This window comes from Vitis riparia, chromosome 15 (assembly GCF_004353265.1).
Source record: "Vitis riparia cultivar Riparia Gloire de Montpellier isolate 1030 chromosome 15, EGFV_Vit.rip_1.0, whole genome shotgun sequence".
NCBI classification, from domain to species: domain Eukaryota; kingdom Viridiplantae; phylum Streptophyta; class Magnoliopsida; order Vitales; family Vitaceae; genus Vitis; species Vitis riparia.
The window spans coordinates 2570532-2591916 of record NC_048445.1 but is presented as its reverse complement, the minus strand read 5'-3'; the positions used below and the strand labels follow the sequence as shown (position 1 = coordinate 2591916).

Below are 21385 nucleotides of genomic sequence, written 5' to 3'. Positions count from 1 at the left end.
GGTGAGAAGGAAGGGGTGGGTCCAGTTGGGAACCCAAACTTGGCCACATGGGCTGAAAATTTCAGATGTGAGTCCAATCTTGTTAAGAAGCCCATAACCCAAAACAATCCCACTTGCGGTCTTATTCATTCTTGTTTACAAAGCCATTAAATTAAAGTTATAAAGCTTGAGAAATTTATTAAAAAAAATGTATTAAAGACATGTTTCAAAATTATAGTAGAATCATAATTATTTTATGAATTTAAAAATAATAAATTAATTATAAAAGATAATAATTATTTTACTTTTCTCCTACTATAGGTCAAAAGCATTGATGTTCATCGGGTTTAAGAGTAGTATTGTTGCACTCGAATAATCTCTCCAATGTGACACTCCTGTGGTTCAAATCTAAGATCCTATCTCTGATAAATCATTTTATCCGAAATTAATTGATGTTTATTAATGACAAACCATTTGATTACTATCATTTAGGTAACTTGTTCATCGAACTTAAAAGTAGCGTTGTTGTAGCCTACCAAAATTAGCTTGTTTGATCCAATATTTTTATAGGTTGGGTTTAGATATTTGAATTCAAATTGGGTTTGGAAAACATAACATGGTGTTGTGTATGAGGTGTGACCAAGGGAGGAGGATTTGGAGATAGGCCAATCAACCAATGAAAATACTCCATTTCTACACGTGTCACTCTACAGGCTCAAAAGGAAAAATCTAAGTACGAAAGGACTCAAGACCAAACGAATGGACTCGAAGAAGATATAGCAAAGCAAACAACACTACGCTACCAAGAGTTGATTGATTCCTAATCCATGGCAATGCCTTACGTTGCTGTAGCTTCCTCTTCCATGGCGGCCACGCCGGTCCTAATGCCTCGCCTCCCGGCCACTGCCGCCGCCAACGCCGCCACCCGCTGTTCCGCCTTGCCTTATCTCCCACCTCGTTTGTCTGCTTCTTCCAACCACTTTTCAGGTACACTGTTTCAACTCAATCAGGCGCTAATCTTAATTATATGGGATGCGTTACTCAGCTCCATATACAGTGTGAGTGTACAAAATGCTGCGTTTTTATCAGGGTGTGTCGTTTTATCCTCTGTATGCATTTTTTATTTCCCTCATTGGGGCATTTTGTCGAGCAAGTGGTGGAAATTTCCTTGCTAAGTATTTTCAGAGTTTTTTTCTTTCCATTTTTCTTTGTTTTTAAATAAAATCAGTTTGATTTTGAGTTGGGTGGATTCCATTTGAGGGGTGATAATTTGATCTTTCTGGGTCCTGCATTTTCTCGGGAACCAAGCAGGGAAAATAACTATGAGATATATATGTATCCTGATGGAAGAATTGTTAATTGGGAAAAAGATAATTTAGAATGAATATGATGGAATGCATGAAAAAAGTACAGGAAATTGAGAAAAAAATTATAGCAATAATGGAATTTAGATCCTTCACTGCAAGGGGTGTTGCTGAGGAAGTATTCATTTCTAAATGCCTTATATTTGAAACTTTAGAACTCTCATAGCATTTTTTCAGTGGGGTTCATGTGGTCATTACTAAAAACCATCAAAGGAGTCCAGCCCCAACATGTTTTTATGTTGAATTCACCTTTCCATATATTCTTAAAGATCAACTCTACACTCCTTTTGTGCCACTGATGGGATATCCAGAAATTGGATGAGCGGCAAATGGCGATCATCTGAAAAGCAGTATATTCCCTCCCATCTCTTGTGCTCCTTTTTCAGGTTCTTTGCATAGATTTGGGCCTTGGACCGGCTTGGTCATGTGGACTTGTGTAATGAAACTCGGTGGGTTGAAGCGGATGGTAATGGGAGTGATAGTGTCTATGTGCAAAATGTAAATATGCCTTTGATGAGAATTAGGCTCACTGGTACAGGCTGCTGTGCACTGTGTGGCGCTGAGTAATGATGATGAAGGATGATAAAATGCAACATTCAATGTGTAGCTGGAACTAGAATTGGCTTGTAAACTGGAGATGAGAACAGTATATGATAGTCATCATCTCCCCTGATGAAATAAAAGAGAAAATCTATATGAGCACAAAGGTCCCATGTTGCTTATTGAGCATATATCCCTTTCTGGAGCAGCAAACAAGCAAACTTTGAGAATTGTTCAGGAGATGTAACCTTCTGCTTGTAGGCATACAGAAAAGGAAAATTTGGGCACAATCCCAGAAGTTATATTTTCCCTTTGCCCGTCATTTCATGCAAAAACCAAATTGTTTAGTCTAAAAGGCCCTTTGGAAAAAGAAATTAGGGTAAGAGTTGCACTTGTACATAAAACATTGCCCTGTAGTTTGCAATGAACCGGCAAGTTTCTCTAAGCGAGTAAACTTGTCCTTTCACATGAATGTTATAATCAACCTTCTTTCATGATCTATTTGATAACTATACATCTATCTTTTTGTTTTTGTTTGGAATAGGGTCTCGCAGGTTGTCTTCGCTCCAGGTTAGAGCCTCTTCTTCAGAAGAGACATCTTTAAATACTGAAGAGCTATTCACTGACTTGAAGGCGAAGGTGAGAGCATCAAACCTGGCACTGTTGTGAGGCAAATCGCCTTTTTTTGGCCCCTCAATTTCTAAGCGACTAGTTCTAGATTAAGCCTTTTGTTACTAATAGAGCTTCTTTCCATCAAGTAAAATCGTCATTTAGCTCAAAGAATTTCCTTCTGTTATCAACAGTGGGATGCACTTGAGAACAAATCCACTGTATTTCTCTTTGGAGGCGGTGCAATAGTTGCAGTTTGGCTGTCCTCAGTTGTTGTTGGTGCCGTCAACTCAGTTCCACTGGTAGGTGGTTTGATTAAGGAAAAAGTCCAAGCTTCCTTTTCTTTAATTTGACTAAATAAAAAACGATGAATGTTGACTCCTTGATTAACCTAGCAGGATAGGTTTTCTTTGGCAACATATGATATTGTTTTCTTTTGATATTCCCCTGAACCAATCTGAAATATTCCTCTCCCTTTATCCTTTTCCTGAATATTACCAGCTTCCGAAGATCATGGAGTTGGTAGGACTTGGATATACAGCATGGTTCGTGTACCGATACATTCTCTTCAAGGTAAAAACTAAAACATTGGCATGCTTCAGATCGAATTTACTTTCTCTACCAAATATTTTCCAGGTGATCTGATAATAGGAGAGATGTAATGGCCTAATGAAGACTGTAATCAAAGGAGTTTGAACTAACACTGATTAGAGATCATATGAGCCGATTAAAATATATCTGAACCTGAGATTATCATGATATCAATCTTGATTTTGGTTGAACTAAAAAACCTTTTTGAGTCTTCTCCAAAGTATACTTCTACTTGCAAATTATACTTTGTTGGCTAACATGTTCACACTTGGTGGGGTTTTTGTTGTCACTTTTCAGTCAAACAGAAAAGAGCTGGCCACAGACATTGAAGCACTGAAGAAGAAGGTGACGGGAGCTGAATAGATCAATATGATCAAATGCTGAGTTTATCCTTACATTTAGTCTCAACCCATTGGTTTAAATTGGTTCTTTTCTGTATCTTATGTAAAAGGGCCATCCAAGCTCTCCTCTCCTCTGCAATGTAGACTAGTTTTGCTGCTTTTGCATGCTTTCTTGTCACTCCTGGATCTCCCCGGGCTCATCCTTGCAATAAAATTTGCCAATTTTCTTGTTTGCTTTTGTGATTGTTATCGATGAGAAAGTGTTCGATGCCTCATCACCTCTGTTATATCTCAGTCTATGGTTGATCCGGTACAATTTTTCGTTTGTTACCCTTATGATATCGTGTATATAAAAGCATATTATTCTCTATAATTTTTTGTCACCTTTGCATGACGTGTCATGTCAAGGATTTTTTTTTATAAGAGTACGAACAGTTTTAAAAAATAATTCATAAATTATCGTAGTAAGAAAAATAATTATATTTTTTATCGAGATAGGGAAGAGAAAATAATTTAGAAGTGAAAAATCGACGATTTATGAACTTTAAAAAAAATTGTTTTTTTAAGACACGATTTCTAAAATTCCATTTTTTATATGAGAAATCGTCTTTTAAAGATATATGTGTGTGTGTGTGTGAGAAATTCTTACTTTAGAAAAAAAAATAAAGAAGGAAATCGTCTTTCGAAAGAGACAATTTCTACATCGCAAAAGTGAGAAATTCTTACTTAAAATAAAATAATAAAAAAAAGAAAAAAATCCAATTGGGAAATCATCAAATTATAAGTGAAAAATAATTCCTCACTTGGGTTTTTTTAATTATTTTATTTTAAGTGAGAATTTCTCACTTTTGTAGTATGGAAATCGTCTTCTTGAACTTGATTTTTTTTGTGAAAATCGTTTCTTCAAGAGATGATTTCTCATTTTTTAATTTTTGAAATCGTCTCTTTAAGAACGATTTCTCATATAAAAAATTAAATTTTAGAAATCGTGTCTTGGATATATGATTTTTTATAATTTTTTCAAAAGTTCATAAATTGTCTTTTGAAGATATGTTTTTTTACTTGCAATTTCTTTTCTCTTTTCTATATAGACAAAATTAAGATAAATTTGAAATTATTTTTCTTATTGCTAATTTAAAAATTATTTTTTAAAATTGTTGTACTCTTATAAAAAATCCATACCGTCAACATGGTACAATTTTAAAGTAGTAGAAGTTTTATTCCAAAATAAAATTTATATAAAAATGAATTGATATTAAATTATAATTAAATATATTTAAGTTTTAAGTTTAAATAAAAAATATGCCAAGGCCGCTCGAATAGAGCTCTTTCTTATGCTCTATGTATCAAGATGATTCAAATTTAAAAATTTTACTAATTTTATTTTAATTATTGTAATTTTTCAAAAATGCTTTTTAGTTAATTATTTAGAAATAATTATCATAAAATGATTTTTAGAGTAAGGAATAAGGATTATTTTTACTGTGGCTGAATATATATATATATATATATATATATATATATATATATAAATATGAAAAAGTGAAAATAGGGGGAGAGGGAAACCCTAGACTGTTGTTCAGCTGCTGTCACTACTCCGGTAACTCTCGATTTTCTTCTCTTTGCAGTAGATTGTTTGGTTGCCGAGAAAATGAGGAAAAGTGAAAAAGAAGCGGGATTCTTATTCTCATTCTTCGTTTTCTGAATTATACCCCAATGAGGGGTTTTGTCCCATGTTAAAAAACGTCTGTTTCTCAGCAACCAAGCAGATTCTTACTAGTTTGATTTTTGTCTTTCGGATTTACCCAGTCAAGGGTTTCGGTTTTCTTCGTTCCCAAGTAATGCGAAAATTCAGATTCAAAACTTTTCTCTTCCAATTTCTCGAATTTCTCAGCAGCCAAACAGAACGTTGCTTGTTTTGATTTTCTTTTCTGAATTCCTCAACGCAACCCAGCAAGGGTATTTTTTTTCCCCGTTCCGAAGTATTGCAAAACCCCATAATCATCCCTGCAGTCTCTTTAATTTTTCCGCACTTCCTCAGCAGCCAAAGCAGACTGTTAAGATTTTGATTTTTTTTTTTTCATTTTTTTCAGTAATTGCACACTTTAAGAGGCAAGATAGTGGTGTAAAAGATGATCCGAATCAGTGGCATTGCGAAATCGAAATCTTGCTTAGCCCATCAATTCATACAAAAATGCTTTGTAAGTCGAACTGCAAAAGGTAAAGGCAAAATGAAAGATGGGCAGCCATTGAAGCGATCGAAAATAACAAAGAAGAAAGGCCCTGTTGATGCTGCTGCGGCTGACCGGGGTCCCAGGAATGAAGCCAAGGTGAAAATGGAGCAACTGGAGAATGCTTGCCTGACTGCTCCAACGCCAATCCGATATCTGACTCCGAAACAGAAGAAGAGGGAGGAGGAGAGAGAGAAAATGGGACTTACTAGCAATGCAAGAAGAGTGGAGCTCGAGATGTTGAAGAAAAATAAGTCCAAGAAAAGTGAACTCGACTCCCCGATGATAATTGGGACTCCGGGTTTGGACTTGATATCCCTAGGGCTGGTAGATGCAGAGAGTATTCCTAAATATGAATTGACTGTTGAAGATGGTCGTCGGCTAGCTAAGGAGTACAGTAGGGTTTTAATGAGGCGGCACCGGGCTAGGCAGGCAGCAGAGAGTACAATATTGAGGTTGAAGAAGGAAGCCATTGAGGCATTGCCCGAGAATCTGAAGGCTGCAGCATTGGTACCAGATTTGACTCCATTTCCAGCAAACAGGTTTATGGCTACTTTGACACCTCCCATTGAAGGGTACATCGAGAAGGTTATGGAGGCTGCAAAGAGAAGCATTACCAAGGAGAAGCTCAGATGATCAGAGGTTAGTGTTCATTTTCCTTATTGTTTTTTACTTCCTACATTGATATTTTGAGTTTTTTGAGCGATTAATTGGTTTTCCGATGTTGTATGGATGAATAAGAGCTTTGTCTCCAATGGAGAAACTCACATTGAATATAATTGCTCACTGGACAGTGGACACCACTGATCCTAAAAAGACACCACTTATTTTAACACTCAAAATGATATTTATGCAAAAAATTTATGCTGTGGTTCCCTCATGCCGGTCTAATAAAAGTTTTCAAAATTTGATGTTATGCTCCATATGGGTTTTAAGAATAATGGAGGAAGAAACAAAACTTTTTCTCTTATCAAGAGCACCCCATTTCAAATGTCAAATGTATTCTAATGAACAAAAAATTATTTTAAAAAATGTTTCCAAAAAAAGGGCCTAAAATTTTAGACCATTTTTTCATAATTAAACTGTGCTTGGGTCAGATACTTTTTATGTAACTGTTTAGGCTAAATCATTTTTCAGTGAGGCAGTGAAGAATTTTTGATTCCTATATTAGTTAAACATGGTTAACAGTGATTGAGTGTTTTACTTGTTCCATGGATTTATTGCTATTTGCCCATGCTTAGTCAGGTTTGATTTTGTAATTGCAAGGACTGTAAAGGGTTTGTAGCTGTGATCACTAAATTTCTTTACATACATTTTTGAGTTGCATCCTAACCCTATGCTCTAGGATAAATAAGCTGTGATATTTTACCAAATGATTGCTTGGATGGTTGCTCTCATTTCTTATTCAAATTCTTCAAGTTCAATATTACAGCTACATAAAACTTGTGTTTGATTCTCATAGAGATTTTGCTCGTAGGCTTCAGAAAAGGTCTCTCCGAGTAATTCTCGTCTTGTCAATCTGATTAAACTCCATATCTTGATGAGGTCCAGCCTGCTTATTCTTCATTTTATTTATTTTTTGTTTTGTCAAAAGGAATTCACAAGAAAGGGGTTCATTGTCAGAGGGCACTGCCATTGATTATTCTCAAAATGCAAATTCTTGTAAATATAATTAGTACATCTTATACCTGCCAGGGTAGCCAAGTTGGTCAAGGTGAATACCAGGAAGTGTGGTCCTAGTAAGTGGCACATGGTCTTGGGTTCAAATCCTGTCACTGATAATACTCCGAATTTACCTTGTACTGGTTGTTGTGGGGCAGTCAGCACCCTGAGGTTTGGGTCCCCATGGAGAGTCTTAAGTACATCATATCTTAGTTGATCTTCCATTAACTTCCCTCTGTGATGACCAATTCCTTATTCTTATCCAGTTCTGAGTACACTCGACTGCCTTCTTATGTTCTCATCTTCTCTTGCAAATTTTTTATGGCTCCATGTCTTCATAGGTTGCTTGTGCTTTTTTTGAACACAAAATTGAGGCTAGAGAAACAAATACTCTTCCTGCACATCCCACATCATCCAAGGAAAATAGGATCTGTAGAATAATTTTTTTTTGATAGGCATCTATGAACAGTGCCTAGAAATTGGGCAGAGACCAATGTCTGATGTATCTAATAGGTGCAAAAAGGAACCAATGTTTGTAATTGATTTTGTTGATTGGTTGAGTTCTCATTGAGGAAGAGAGTAGTATTTTGTAGTTCCCTCTTATTTTGGTTGTGCCTTTTGGCAATTGCTATACATGTCTTCTGTACTTTGGTGTGCTCTTTTATGATGCTTTTTATATATTATACTCACTTTATTTACCTATCAAGAAAAGGAAAAAAGAAGTGCTGAAAGGAAAGCAAAGGAAAATTTGGAGAAGATTGTTTTAGATTATTAAAAAATAGAGTTGGATGATGATACTGTGATGTGGGATCTTAAAAAATTCAAGCATTATAGAAGTTATTTCTTTGTTGTATAATGAGAGGTCAAAGAAAGCAAAAGAAAAGAAAAAAAAGAAAAAGAAAAGATAGATCCTTTAGCAATCACACCAAGGTTCTAGGTAATCACATCCTCAAAGATGCTAAAAACTTTTATTAGAAATTTGATTTTTTTCAACTTTGAAAGACTATATAGGTGTATATTATGGTAGGCCATTGTGATTCTTTTCCCTAAAACTTCTCTAATTCCTTATCTTTTCTTGCAAGAATGAGAAAAGATATAGGAATGAGTATTCTTTAGAAGCTAAAAGACAATCTTAATATAAAAAGAAGACTAAACGAATTAGAGACTTGATAAAAAAGTAAATCACTAATTAAAATAAAATCTTAATAAACTAAAGTAGAAACTTAACAAAAGACTCAAGCTTAACCTAAACCAACTATGGTAAGTCTTAAGAGGAACTCAAATCATCATTGGCATCCCAAATCAAGGGCTGGGCATTGGAACTAGCTTTTCTCTTTCTCTTCTTGTTAGTTGTAAATCTTCAAAGTATATTTATTTTTCTGATTGGCAAATCTTCAAGGTGTATTTTCAATGTTGGTCCCTTTCTCAGGAGGTCCTTGAAGAATATATTTGAGCTTAGTTTCTTATCAGTTTCAAACAAAAAACACGTGTGCATTCACGATGTAGGATTTATTGGTAGATCATGTGAAAGATAATTTTGTAAGAGGAATCATGTCTTACCAAAGCTTGAGAAATTGAACTTGAAGAGAAACTTAAAACCCATCTATATACTTCGAATTGTTTTTCTTGACCACTACAACAAATATGATGTAGATACTTGCATCAACATCCCATCAATTACACTTAGTAAAAATAAACTAAAAGTATATTACAAAAATCACATTATACTTTAATCTGCATCTTAATTTAATCCATGAACTTTTTGCAGTAACGTCAATCTCAAATTATACCCAAATGTCAAATAGGCTCTTTTGTTAAGATTTTCTGTCAATAAATAGATGGAGAAATCCTTGTAACAAGAATATACATGTTGGCATGAGTTTTTATATAATATATTTAAATATATCAAATTTGTTAATGTGTTTGTTCATCTATTTTGATGGAAAATCTTAATAAAAGGACCTATTTGACATTTGGTTATAATTTGGAATTGACGTTATTGCAAAAAGTTCATGGATTAAATTGAGATACGGGTTAAAGTATAAGGTTTTAGTTGGAGAAAATGCTTGAGGCAGCATAAAACTTAAAGAAGAAGAATTGCAATTTTTTATTTTTGATAGGTAAAGAAAGCTCCTTACTAAGTATATGGATGAAAAAGAATTTCATGTGGTGATTAAATTTTGAAAACTGTCACATGCAATGAGAAAAAAACTGAGACTTGGACTTGGTGTTCTGAGATCATAGTCTCTAACAGAAAAACTATCTGAGAAGTAGGCTTCTTTATTGGTAATATGTATCATGCTATGGAATCCTTCATCGCCAACAGCTGATGTGGGGTAATTTTGAGAACCCAAAAACTTGTTTGATACTGTTATTTCCACTGAGAGAACATTCAGAAAGCAAAAAGTTTGTGTATACTTTTAATCCTTTTTGGTTTCATTTTGATGTGGTCTCTTATGTTGTGGTGCAGATGTGGCTATTTTACTCTTGAGTTGTTGGGAGTGACCATGGTGGATGCAGAAGTTGGAAGTCCCTCATATTTATGGGGTTGAGGGAAAGCAGTGAAGCATCCAGCAGCTCTTAAAATGCAATGCAATAAATTGTTGTTTCGGGGTTCTAAATTGGAACTGTTGAGCGTTGGTTTTTATTTTTTTAGATATTTGAACTTCAACTGAACCCATAAATACATGGCAAAACATGCTTTTACTTTTTCAGGCCACACTCTCTCTCCTTTTGATGTGTCAATGGTCTAAAGTTTAAATTTTCTTTGTTTCCCTTGGCTTTCGTAGCAGCCAAACAGAGGGATAACTAATTCGTCTTTCACACTACTGTAAACCAAAAAAATGCAATTCGTCATCAAATTCTTGATGAGATGAGAAAAAGAGGAGATAGAATTGAAACAACACAAACAGGAACATCAAAATCATGAGAGGTTAATTTTAAAGGAAGTTCACTATTATTCCATAGAAGTCACCATATTAATATATAAAGCCGAAATTACCCACACCGTAACCCTAACATTCAGTATTACAAGCAATCCTCAAGACCGCAATATTCCGTCCATCAGGTATCCAAAAAGTGAAAAAAGAAAAGAGAAAAAAAACCCTCGCCGATATACGGCGAGAGTGAGCGAATAAAAAACCCTAGATCGGCATCTAGATTTTGTCGATGTCCTCGTCCTCGAACTCGATGTAATCGTCACCCGCGCCTTCGTCCTCCTCGTCGAGACCGCCGGCGATACCCTCGTTGAGCCTGGTATTCTCCGGAAGCTCACCATACGCCTTCAGAAGACGAGCCTCGTCGGGCATGTACTTGAGGATGACGTCGGCCTTGTCGTCCTGGTAATCACGAAGACCGACTAGGATGATGTCGCCGGCAGCGATCCAGACCTTCTTGTGCATCTTGCCGCGGATGTGGCAGAGGCGCTTGGTGCCATCGATGCACATGGCCTCACAGCGGCCGTTGCCGAGCATACGGAGCACCTGAGCGTACTCCTGGCCGTCTTCCTTGAAGACAAGCTCCCGCTTCTCATCGTCGGCCTCGTTCTTTCCTCTCTTCCTGTTCTTACCTCCCTTTCCCTTGTTCTTTGGCATCCTTCTCTCCCGGAAATCCTAACCCTAGGTTTCTTTCGATTTCTGTTTTCGCAGACCCTAACCTCTCGATCTTCAAAATCTTTGGGTAATGTTATGAAACGAGTCAAAGAAAAGTTCTCTGGGTCTTATATATATATAGGATGGCGTTGGGCTCACGCATTTGTGGATTTAGGTTGGGTTTACTTGTGGCGGTGCTGCGGACAACAGAACTCTGTAAAACGGTGTCGTTTCATGATGTAGAAATAAACTACTTTTTTGGATGCCTTGCCAGGCAAGTTTTTGGATTTAATGTAAATGTTTTTGAACATATTCCATTTTTTAAAAGGAAAAAAAAAAAAAAAAAAAAAAAAGTGAAAGCACACCTTAGTTCCTCAATCCAATATGATGTAAAAACTTTCAAATTTTTTTTTTACATTTTTAATTATTATTTTAAATATTCTATAAAAATATAATTATTAATATTTTTAAAAAACAACTTATTTTTAGAATAAATTTCAACAATTTTGTTATTTTTTTCTTTAAATTAGAAGACTTTTTTTTTTTTCTCTAAAAAGTAATTAAAAAAAGTGTCTTACCTTTTTGAAAGATAATTAAAACCCCAAAAGTCTTAATCTCAAAGCCCATTTTTGGTTAAAAACTTTTAATAGTCTAGAGACTACTTTTATCTAATAAAGATATTATTAACTTATTTTATTTAATTGAAAATTTTTACTAATTAGATGCAATATATTTCATCGTGTCTTATTGGTTTCAAAATGACTTTGGACTTTAACAAATTCAAATTCACATCAAATTCAAATTTGGGTTATTTGAAACTTTAAAATTTAAGGTAAATATTCTTTTATGATTGATAAAAATTTTAAAATGACTAATATAAGAAATTACGAAGATGATGCTTTATATTTTATAATTTGATTTATATTATATTTCTAATTCAAAAAATTGGCTTTCATAAGTTTAAGAATTGTGTTTATTTGCTTTTTTTTTAGGAATATGTTTTAAAACTAAGTTGATCTCTAAATTTGCATTTGATTCTAAAATTAAAAAATTTTAAAAAAAATCTTAAATAGAGATATTTTATTTAATAAAAAAGATAGACTTTTACGAATCAAAGACAACATAATGTAGAGTAGGAAAAGGATTAGTAGATTATTAGACCATTCACGGTTTTTAACACCAAATACTATGTTCATTACTACGTTTAATTTTACTTATATTAAAATTTATAATAAAGTATTAATTTAAGAATTAATTTAAAGACCACTTATTCAACCCTTCATACTTTATATTAAAATTAACCACAAAATTTCTTTTAGATATTTTTAAGAAAAAAATTGTAATATTTGAAAAAAAAAAATGCATTTTGATATATTTATTTGAAAGAAAAAAATAAATTTATAAAATATAATAAATTTATTTAATAAGAGAGATTATTTTTAATCACTTGTTACGTGGTTCTACCATTCTTTTTATCTAATTTTTTTCAAATGTCTGAAGCAAAACACAATCTTCCCATTTTTAAAATAGGTTATCTAAAGTAAAATCCAATGGAAAGTTCGAACTACAATCCAAGCCAAAAACTGGCTAGGAATAGAAGCAAGAGAGAGCAGTAGATTGACTTGTATAATTTTCAAATTAAGTTCTTTTTTAACTGAACCAGTTCAGAAGAACAGAAACAACAACCACCACCCAACAACAAAACACAAAACCATCACTCACCCCTAAGTCCCTAACACAACCCCAACTCCTCCCCCTCTGGCACTCCACTACTCTCCCTTCTCTCCTCTCCTCTCCCATTTACACTTTCCTCCATATCCATCCTGGACCTAGGTTTAGGCCTGGAACAGAAGCAACATCTTATATGATACAACCACTACCACTTCAATCAAGCCAAGGGCAGAAAAGGGGAGCTCAGCCTGAAATGCTTTGAGGGCAGAGATTCAGGGGGGATGTGTATTAGTGTCTGATGGTAAGCTCGGCCCTGAGATGGAGGATACCGTTGATGAAGTATAGACTGTCTTCAGCCACAAAGGAGGTCCATGGTATGGCAAATAAGTTTCGGTACCCAACTGCCTTGCCTCCTGTGAATGTGTAGTTTCCTTTGTATTTGCTGATGTACTCCTCTGTTGGTTTTGACCTTGCTGCAAACTCGTAGTCTACGGCGAAAGTCACTGAACCCTTTTCTTGCATTCCCAGAAACAGGCCAAAGCAATGGATAGAGCTCTGCTGGTCCATGTTGCAGTGTGCTGAGAGGAAGAAGCCTTGTCCCCCCAAGTGGAATGCCTGAGAATATACCCGTCCGGATGGGAATAGATTTATGCACTCCTCCCGCTTTAGATCCAGGTAAACAACACATTGCTGTCGAGGAAGTTCAAACTCCACAACCTTGACTGGACGATACTTGTAGGCCCGCTCCACGAAGCGACGGTTGGTGAGGGCGGAGTCCTCTGCAGCCAGGCTTCGCTGCCGATGAGGGGCCTCGGCCTTGAAAAATAGAGCCTCCAGCACAGCCTTGGATGCAAGGTCGTGATCAAAGTCATTGCAGGTTAGAACCTTCTTAAGCTTCCTGCAGGTCATATAGGGGAAGCGGATGAAGCGGCCCAGGCGTGTACCAAGGATTTCACGCCGCTCCTCCAATTTTGGGTACTGAGCCCTGGCCCACTTCAACACAAAATCATACACTGCATCCTCTGATGCAACCTGGAGATCATCACTGGACAAAACTGCTTCAATCCCAGCAAGGGGCAAGGCCATCACCTCTTCTTGAAACCTGGTTTTAAATGAAAAAAGAAAACAAAATCATGAATCAGCCTCCAAACACTATCATCCCTACGGATGTTAAGGACCATTTTCCAGATGAATTTTGCTTCTTTTTTCACACTTTGTTCTTCTAAATGCATATCAATTCACCATATTTAAGTCCTCCTGACTTTTTAGTGCAACAACCAACTCAGGCAATGAAGATATGCCCATTCATTAAGAGGGTAAGGAAAAGGAAATGTTGTGAAAGGGTTTCCAAATATCAAGTCAGTGAATAGACTATACCATGTGTGAAAGAAGCTTACTTGGTTATATCCTTGTAACGACCAGCAAGGTACTGCTTGGCTGCATCTGTTAAAGGCTGAACTGCCTCGGCCATTAAGACACTAGAAGGAAGCTCTAGATAGAGCAATGCAGATTCAGGTGTCATGGGTAAGTTCCTTAAGAGTCTGCTGCAGTGCCTCATACATGAAGCAACCTCAAATTTATCAGCAGCCATCAGCACATCCAGCAAACCAGGAGCTGTACTAGTGGATAGGGTATTGCTATACATGAAATTCAAGAGCTCCATGAGAGCAGCTTCCTCTGTATCAATGAGTAAAAATGATAAATGGTTGGAAAGGTGGGTTTACACCCAAACTGAAAAATTGCTGAAACAAAACACATATTTCAATCGAACAATTGGAACATGAATGAAATTACTACCAAAAAAAAAAAAAAAAACAACTTGCATGCAGACAAATCTAAACCAATTTCATATGGCAATACAACTACAACTGACTAGTGATGGTTAAAAATGAGCACCCATCATTGAGCAAAAGATCACCAAACCAATAATTTACAATTTCCATAAAGTGAACCGACTCAGAAAGTAGAAAGAGGTGATAACTGTGCATACCAGAGGCGTTAATTCGTAAAGTTACATGCCTCTGCTCTGACTCCCTCATCCCATTTGAGAAGAGCTGAAGATGGAAAGGAAGAACAGTAAACATCATCCAGCAATTTAAGCAAGTAATAGAATGAGATCAACTTCCATTATAACAGTGATCTTTACCTTATAGAAAAATGGACTTTTTGCAGCTAAAATAGGAGAGCTAATGTGTAGAGTTTTAATTCTCACAACTGTAGAACAATCCATGTTCCAGGCTGAATTATTGCCAACTTCAGCTTCATCACCTACAAAAGTAGAGCAGGCTTGAAAATTTTCTAGTAACAGATGGACATATGGAGCCCGAGAGTTAACAGTTGCAGCCCTTAGATTGAAAAAAAAGTCACCCTTGTTACAAGAGCCAAGAGTTACAACTTTACTGTGCACCTTAAATTATTCCAATACCTGATGCAGATTCTTCAATCATCGCAACTACTTCCTCGTCTTCATTTTCACAGGCCACAACATCATCCACGTCAGGCTGGTTACAATTTAAAATCTGTTCCTCAGGACAAGCAACAATATCTGCACCTAAAACAGATAGTAAATATTGATTAACATCAATTTAAATACATATATAAGCATATAAGGTAATTAACTTCTGAAATGTGCATGATAGAAGCATATTATTATAAAGCATTAAACTTATTATGCAATGAAACAATAACAGAGTGAGGCACTGCACCCAGGATCCATTGTTAGCTCTCAACCCTCTATATAATGCTCTACAAGAGTTTATGGGAAACACATGCATCAACATGCAGCATCACATCACTGCCTATTCTGCTATTAACCATGATTATATTTAATTTAAGGGGTCAAATAACACGAACTGATCCCATCTGTAAGCACACACAACGAGCATGCTAAGAGAGAGAGAAGGAGAGAGATCTGTTATTTCAGACTCACACGATTTGAATTTGCTTCTCTCTACATTGATTCATTCCAAATTGTCCATTATGAGGACAAGACAACATGACACCCATTACTTCCACAAAAATATCATCATGACAGCCTGACAGTGAGCTATACAATGGGAGAAACTAACTTGGGACATCCTCAAATCCGACTGAAAAGAGGTAATGACAAAGCCACAAGAAAAATGAAAGGAAAACCAGGGATTCTTAATGCTGTTTTAGGAAAAAAAATATAGAACTCATAGGGCATGGAACTTTCTCCTCCAAAGTCAAGACACTCATTCTATGAGAAAAAGTTTCTCCTCAAGCAAGATCTTTAATATGTACCTCAACCCGTGACAAAATTTGGGCTTGCATAATATTTTGCCATCTCATAGATATTAATATTTGACATGCAAATTGATATGTAAAACCCATGTCAAAATTATGTAACAAGCACTATATGAAGAGAATTTACACTCCATCTAGTTCTTATACACAAGAAACCGTTTGAAACCTCACTCTACAAATTAATATCCAAAGCAATATTTTAAGTCTAAGGAAGGAACATGTACAGTAAAGTTTTTCCAGTTAAAACAAAGGATTGAATATTGAACTTGAAAAAAAATAAATTCAAATAACACTAAAATACTCTGTTTGGTATCTGAGAAACTAAAAGAAGAGAAAAGTGAAATAGAAACTCTCTTAATCATAATTTGTGTTGCTTTGGGGCCAAAAATGTAGAAGTCAATTCCTTGTGCAACTGTTCATTTTGTTAGGCACCATCTAAAAGAAAGATTTGCCACAAGTACAACTCAAATTATTTTCCTTTTTGACTATAACACAGCTTAATTTCATTTTCCAAGATACCTACCAGTCAAGTTTTCAAGTTTTTCTTCTTTTCCTCAGCTATGTCAACAGCCAAAGAGAGGGCATACAATTCCATTGAAGACTATTTTTCGGTTGAATTGTGATGATTATTTTTTGCCATCCAAAAAAGGTCCTAAATTCATTTTCTTTTCCCTCCCCTGCTTTCCCAACAACCTAACGGAGGCGATGGAAAATAAAGAGAAAAACACAAATGGATCTCCTTTCTGAAAGATCAAGAATGAAATTTGATAATAAGATGGCTTGGTCTCATTTCCCAAAATACCGAAAAAGTCAAAATTTCAGTCCTCTTTTCTTTTCCCAACCTTTTCGGCAGCCAAATAGTGGGCATACAAACCCAACCAACGACTAGTTAGCTTGATAGAAAAAAAGGAAAAAAAAAAAAAAAAAACCTAGAAAAACAAACTAATTATCCTCTAAAATTTATTTTCTTCCCCGTTTCTCTCTGCTCTTCCAGCAACCGAAGAGGGGGTACGAAAATTATTTTGAAAAGAAACCACATACCATATCTCAGAAAATCCATGAAATTGGAGATTACTTAGCTTAGTTTCAGTTTCCAAAAGACCTAATAAGTCAAAATTTCAGTTCTCTTTTCTTTTCCCTAGATTTCCCGGCAGCCAAAAAGAAGGTATCGACCTAATTTTCATTTTTCCCCACTAAACCAAAAGAAAAGAAATTCACCGAAATTAATTTTTCTTTCCCCCTGTCCTCTGCTTTCCGGGAAACCAAACAGAGGCAAAAAGAAAAAAAGAAAAAACACACAAACCGTTCTCCTTCTTGATATCTTCTCTCCTCCTCTTACGGTGCCTAGCCCAATCAGCGATGCTCGTGCATCCCTCACCTTCAGACCTCGAATCCTGCGACCCCGCCATGATCTCGATCCGCAGAACCCGATCGGAGAAGTTACTGTCATTGAAGGCGAATCCGAAATCGCAAGACGAAACCGTGGGTGTGGATCCCGGTGAGGAATCGGAGTCCATGGCCGTTCTCGGGTCGAACAGATCCGTGTTGGAATCTCTCATCTGGGGTGTCTTCTCTCTCTTCTCTTCTATCCTCTTCCCTCTCCTCCACAGAGTCGAAGATGGAAGATGGAAGATGGGAGATTGAAGATGGAGGAGAAAAACCCTAGTGTCGATGAAACGACGTCGTTTAGCTGGAGACGAATCGGGTTCGAATTCCAACGACTGACAAAATATATATTTATATTGAAATCGACACGGAAAAGTCCTCTCCTGTGAGCGGCCTACCTTCCGTGTAAATGAACTTGTTATTCTTACAAATTTTAGCACGTGGCATCATTTTATTGGTCATCACTGGCAAAAATATTTTTAATTTTTTTTATATAAATATGTAGTAAATCAAATATTAAGAGAATTTCTTTATCTTTATTTGTTCATTATTTATTATATTACATTTTCTAATTAAATTTTCCATTTTTGGAAAGATGGGTTTACAAAAATGAAAAAGTGAACACTAATTTGGTATTTTCAAAATTTTCTTTAAAAAAATGATATATTTAATATTAGAATAATTTATTTAATTAATCACAAATATATTAGAGTTTGTCTGATAGTATGATTTAAAAACGATTTTTTATTTATCTTTTAAATTTTTAATATTGTTTAGTCATCATTTTTTAAAAATAATTTTTAAAAGCAAAGTGAAATAGAAATAATTTTTAGAAAATAAAAATAAATTGTTTTTACCAATTCTTTAAAATAAAAGGAAAATATGTACCTCTTTCATGACTTTTAAATCTTACTTTTAAAAAACTATTTTTAACTTAAAAAATAAAAAACAGTTACTAAAAACAAGTTTTCCAAGTCATCATTATTTTGAATTAACATGATATTGACTTTTGAGACTTGACCTATTCAAATTTGGTTAATGTTAGGATTATCAAAAGACAATGACCTAAAAACTTAATAAATAAAAGTGAAAGAACCCGAATTTAAAAATTATTTTCAAAAAATATTTTCTAAAAACTAATTATTTTTAATAAATTCTAGAATTGCCGTGACTTTGGGATTAAAAGAGATGTCAACAGCCCATGTAAGGGTTTTGACATTTAAATTACGACTTTGACCATTGAAATTAAAATTTTATTACCCAAGTTTAAATTTATTTCTAGAAATAAAATATTTTTATACAAATTTGTTTTAAAAAATATAAATGCTTTATTTTCATGGTCAAAACTAAAATCATTTTGGTTTTTATTATTACATAAATCCTTAGAATTGCCGGTCAATTCGGGAGTCCAACAAAAGTCAATAGCCCACGTTAGGGTTTTGAAATATAAACTAATACTTCGTTTAAAAAATAAAAATAATCCTATACATAAAGGATGAAAATAGAAAAATAAAAGTGCAAGAAAAGAAAGGAAAAAAATATAAGGAAAAAAAAAGTGAAAAAAAAAATTCAAAAGGAATGAATTATTTTTATAAAATATATAAATTTTTAACTAATTTTAATTTTATTTATTTATTTATTTTGTATTTATAATAATGAAATTAAACAACATAAACCACTTTCCTCATTATTTTTTTAGATTAATTGATTAAAACAGATGGAAAGAGCCAAAATTTATAAAACTAATATCCCATATTTTTAAATTTATTGTTGATGTAAATACCTTTCAATATTTAGATTATTTATATGTGTTTTAAAAGAAAAAAATATATTTTTTTCAAGAAAAAAGTGAGGATAATTTTGTCCAAAATAGGTATTTTTTAATATAAAAAAATTGGAGGGTCAGATTTCCTAATGAGATGATTTCATTTCTTTTAATTAAATAACCCTTTTTTTTTTAGCACTTTCCGAGAATCAAACACGGCAATTACAAAAATCAAGCTAGACATTATTTTTTGAGCTTTGTTTTTAATGGGTTATGTGATCAAATTACATATGACGAAGTCAATAGTGAATAAATTATTAAATTTAAATATGATATGCACCATGGCCAAATGCATACTACCACAAGAAAGCATAAAGAAAGAAACAAACTTTTGGATTCTAATTAGACCAATTTGAATGATAGCCTAAGCCTACCTTTGTATGCGATAAAAAGCCACCGTGTTTGGTAACCATGAATTGAAAATTTTGGACTTGAGCCGTGTTGACCTAAAAGGCAAGAATATTAAATTTACAATTTAGCTTGAAAATTATTAAATAATATTTGATTCAAAGAAATAGAATTGGAAGTCACCAACCCACCATATTGGATCCTTGTTACATGAATATTTTTAATTTTATTTATTATTTTAGAAAATAAATAGTATGAAATTGTTTTTCACCATAAACAAAGTTGTAGATAGATAAAGTCTAGGGCAAATTTCTTTCTCCTTCTTAAAAATTTGAATAAGAAATAACTATATCAAATTATTTCAATAAAAATATTTCTTATTTTATAAAGGATCAATATAATATAAAGGAAAAGTTAAAGTTACTTTGTACTAATCATAGTTTATTTATTATTTAGGTAAGACGTTATTTCATATTTAAATCTATTTGGATCGGAAAGTTACAAATTCTTTTGTAAGTTCAATAATTAAAAAGTTTTTATACTTGTTTTGTTAATTTTGTTTAAATAGCTTATAATTTTAAAAGAAAACTTAGCATGAAAGTTATGAAGATGTTGCTTTTTGTTGAAAGTTCTTATCGACTTGTGTAAGAAGCTACTTGTAACTTTTTATTGAAAGTTATTTTTTTAATATTAATACTTTTATTGAAGTACATAATAAAAAGTTATTCCAAACAAGGAAAGAAAGTAGAAGGAAAAAAGGAAAAAAAAAAAAAGTTTCAGGCTATGTTTGGTTCTTGAAAAGTTCTAAGAAAGAAAAAAAAAAGTTAAAGAAAATACTTTTTTCATATTTGATTGTCCAATGAAAAAAAAAATTATAATTAAAACAAATTAGGAATTTATATATTTTAAAATTATTTAATTTTTATATCGAAAAGTTAAATATAATTGAAATATATTTAAAATAGTAAATATAAATAATTAATTGATTTTAAAATTATTTTTTATTTTCTTTCATTTTTTATTTTTTTCTTATACTTTTCCTTTTATTTTTCTTTAAATTGCCTAGGAACCAAACATAGCCCTAAAATTAATAAATTATTTTTATATTCTATTTCAAACTCAAAGATTAAAAGTGTGTTTGATGATATTTTTATTTAAAATATTTTAATAAAAGTGTTTTTAGGAGAATCACCAATTAAGTGCTTTTTTTTTTTTTTGTTGAAATTATAGGTTATTTTTAACACTATACATTATTTTTCAAATTTTATAAAAGTGTTTCCTAAATTTTATCTTATTTTTTGCTAAGAATACTTTTAAGACTAATAGTGTTTTTTAAAACGGACTCTAATCATTTTAAAATGTATAAGTTTAGCATTAATTTTAATTATACTTAATTTTTTTTCCATATTTTTCATAATATAAGACAACATAGAAAATCATCTTTTTTAATATATATTTTTTCCTTTTTTCGATAATTTCAGATAACCAAACTTAACCAAAAAGTTGGAACCTTCTAGAACTATAGAAAAACCATTTAGGAGTTCATTGTCAATCATTTAACCAATTGGTGACTTGCTTTAAAGAAGAGTGCAAAATCAATGTGGGATTTCTTTCTTCTCGGTCAAGTTCCATATCTCCTTTGATTGTTTACTTTAGATATGATTTTTGACTTTAAGTGAGCTAGTAATCAATGGCACCATGCCCCATTACAAAATGGAAAAGAGGGTAGCGTTATAATTCCAAATTTCCCTACACATTGATGATGCTCAATTTGATTAATTTGCAAGTGAGGAACCATCAAGAAAGGATAGAAATTGATGTGAATTGTAAGCTTCCTCGACATGGGCCCTATCCATTTTTCATGCTTTCACTTTATAATCCTGCACTCATCATCAAAGTTTAGATTCACATACAACAACAATGCATACATTTGAAGAGAGAGAAATATAAATTCAATTACATTATGTTTATATTATAAAAA

At 33.6% G+C, this 21385-nt stretch overlaps 4 protein-coding genes across 7 annotated transcripts; 2 read left to right on the top strand and 2 right to left on the bottom strand.

Moving 5' to 3' along the window:
- The first annotated feature begins 742 nt into the window (after positions 1-742).
- LOC117931882 (protein CURVATURE THYLAKOID 1A, chloroplastic-like) lies at positions 743-3662 on the top strand. The gene is made up of 5 exons (XM_034852957.1): positions 743-966; positions 2428-2522; positions 2687-2794; positions 2994-3065; positions 3381-3662. Exons 1-5 carry the CDS (start codon positions 807-809, stop codon positions 3444-3446), a joined length of 501 nt encoding a protein of 166 aa, XP_034708848.1. The 5' UTR covers positions 743-806; the 3' UTR covers positions 3447-3662.
- Positions 3663-4966: 1304 nt separating this feature from the next.
- Positions 4967-10038, top strand: LOC117931881. Of its 3 annotated transcripts, none has more exons than XM_034852952.1 (3): positions 4967-5024; positions 5518-6297; positions 9788-10038. In XM_034852952.1, exon 2 carries the CDS (start codon positions 5557-5559, stop codon positions 6289-6291), a length of 735 nt encoding a protein of 244 aa, XP_034708843.1. In that variant the 5' UTR covers positions 4967-5024; positions 5518-5556; the 3' UTR covers positions 6292-6297; positions 9788-10038. The 3 variants fall into 3 exon arrangements, with proteins under 3 accessions (XP_034708843.1, XP_034708844.1, XP_034708845.1); XM_034852953.1 differs by lacking the exon at positions 4967-5024 and adding an exon at positions 5062-5262; XM_034852954.1 differs by lacking the exon at positions 4967-5024 and adding an exon at positions 5286-5383.
- A 207-nt stretch (positions 10039-10245) lies between these two features.
- LOC117931883 (eukaryotic translation initiation factor 1A) lies at positions 10246-11018 on the bottom strand. Its single transcript, XM_034852958.1, has one exon. The coding sequence runs from the start codon at positions 10908-10910 to the stop codon at positions 10473-10475; it is 438 nt and encodes a 145-aa protein (XP_034708849.1). The 5' UTR covers positions 10911-11018; the 3' UTR covers positions 10246-10472.
- Positions 11019-12501: 1483 nt separating this feature from the next.
- Positions 12502-17556, bottom strand: LOC117931878 (BTB/POZ domain-containing protein POB1-like). 2 transcript variants are annotated; one of them, XM_034852949.1, is made up of 6 exons: positions 17149-17556; positions 15004-15123; positions 14725-14846; positions 14569-14632; positions 13976-14255; positions 12502-13680 (listed from the first exon to the last, which is right to left on the bottom strand). In XM_034852949.1, the coding sequence occupies exons 1-6, from the start codon at positions 17402-17404 to the stop codon at positions 12867-12869; spliced, it is 1656 nt and encodes a 551-aa protein (XP_034708840.1). In that variant the 5' UTR covers positions 17405-17556; the 3' UTR covers positions 12502-12866. The 2 variants fall into 2 exon arrangements, with proteins under 2 accessions (XP_034708840.1, XP_034708839.1); XM_034852948.1 differs by having other exon boundaries at positions 15004-15129; positions 17149-17555.
- Between the last annotated feature and the right edge of the window lie 3829 nt (positions 17557-21385).

Coding starts and splice junctions, on each gene's coding strand:
- LOC117931878 (XM_034852948.1), bottom strand. CDS start 17,404: ATGAGAGATTCCAACACGGATCTGTTCGACCCGAGAACGGCCATGGAC. Junction 14,847..15,003: donor GATTGAAGAATCTGCATCAG/GTATTGGAATAA, acceptor CTACTTTTGTAG/GTGATGAAGCTGAAGTTGGC. Junction 14,256..14,568: donor TTTACGAATTAACGCCTCTG/GTATGCACAGTT, acceptor TCATTGATACAG/AGGAAGCTGCTCTCATGGAG.
- LOC117931883 (XM_034852958.1), bottom strand. CDS start 10,910: ATGCCAAAGAACAAGGGAAAGGGAGGTAAGAACAGGAAGAGAGGAAAG.
- LOC117931881 (XM_034852952.1), top strand. CDS start 5,557: ATGATCCGAATCAGTGGCATTGCGAAATCGAAATCTTGCTTAGCCCAT.
- LOC117931882 (XM_034852957.1), top strand. CDS start 807: ATGGCAATGCCTTACGTTGCTGTAGCTTCCTCTTCCATGGCGGCCACG. Junction 967..2,427: donor TTCTTCCAACCACTTTTCAG/GTACACTGTTTC, acceptor TGTTTGGAATAG/GGTCTCGCAGGTTGTCTTCG. Junction 2,795..2,993: donor CCGTCAACTCAGTTCCACTG/GTAGGTGGTTTG, acceptor GAATATTACCAG/CTTCCGAAGATCATGGAGTT.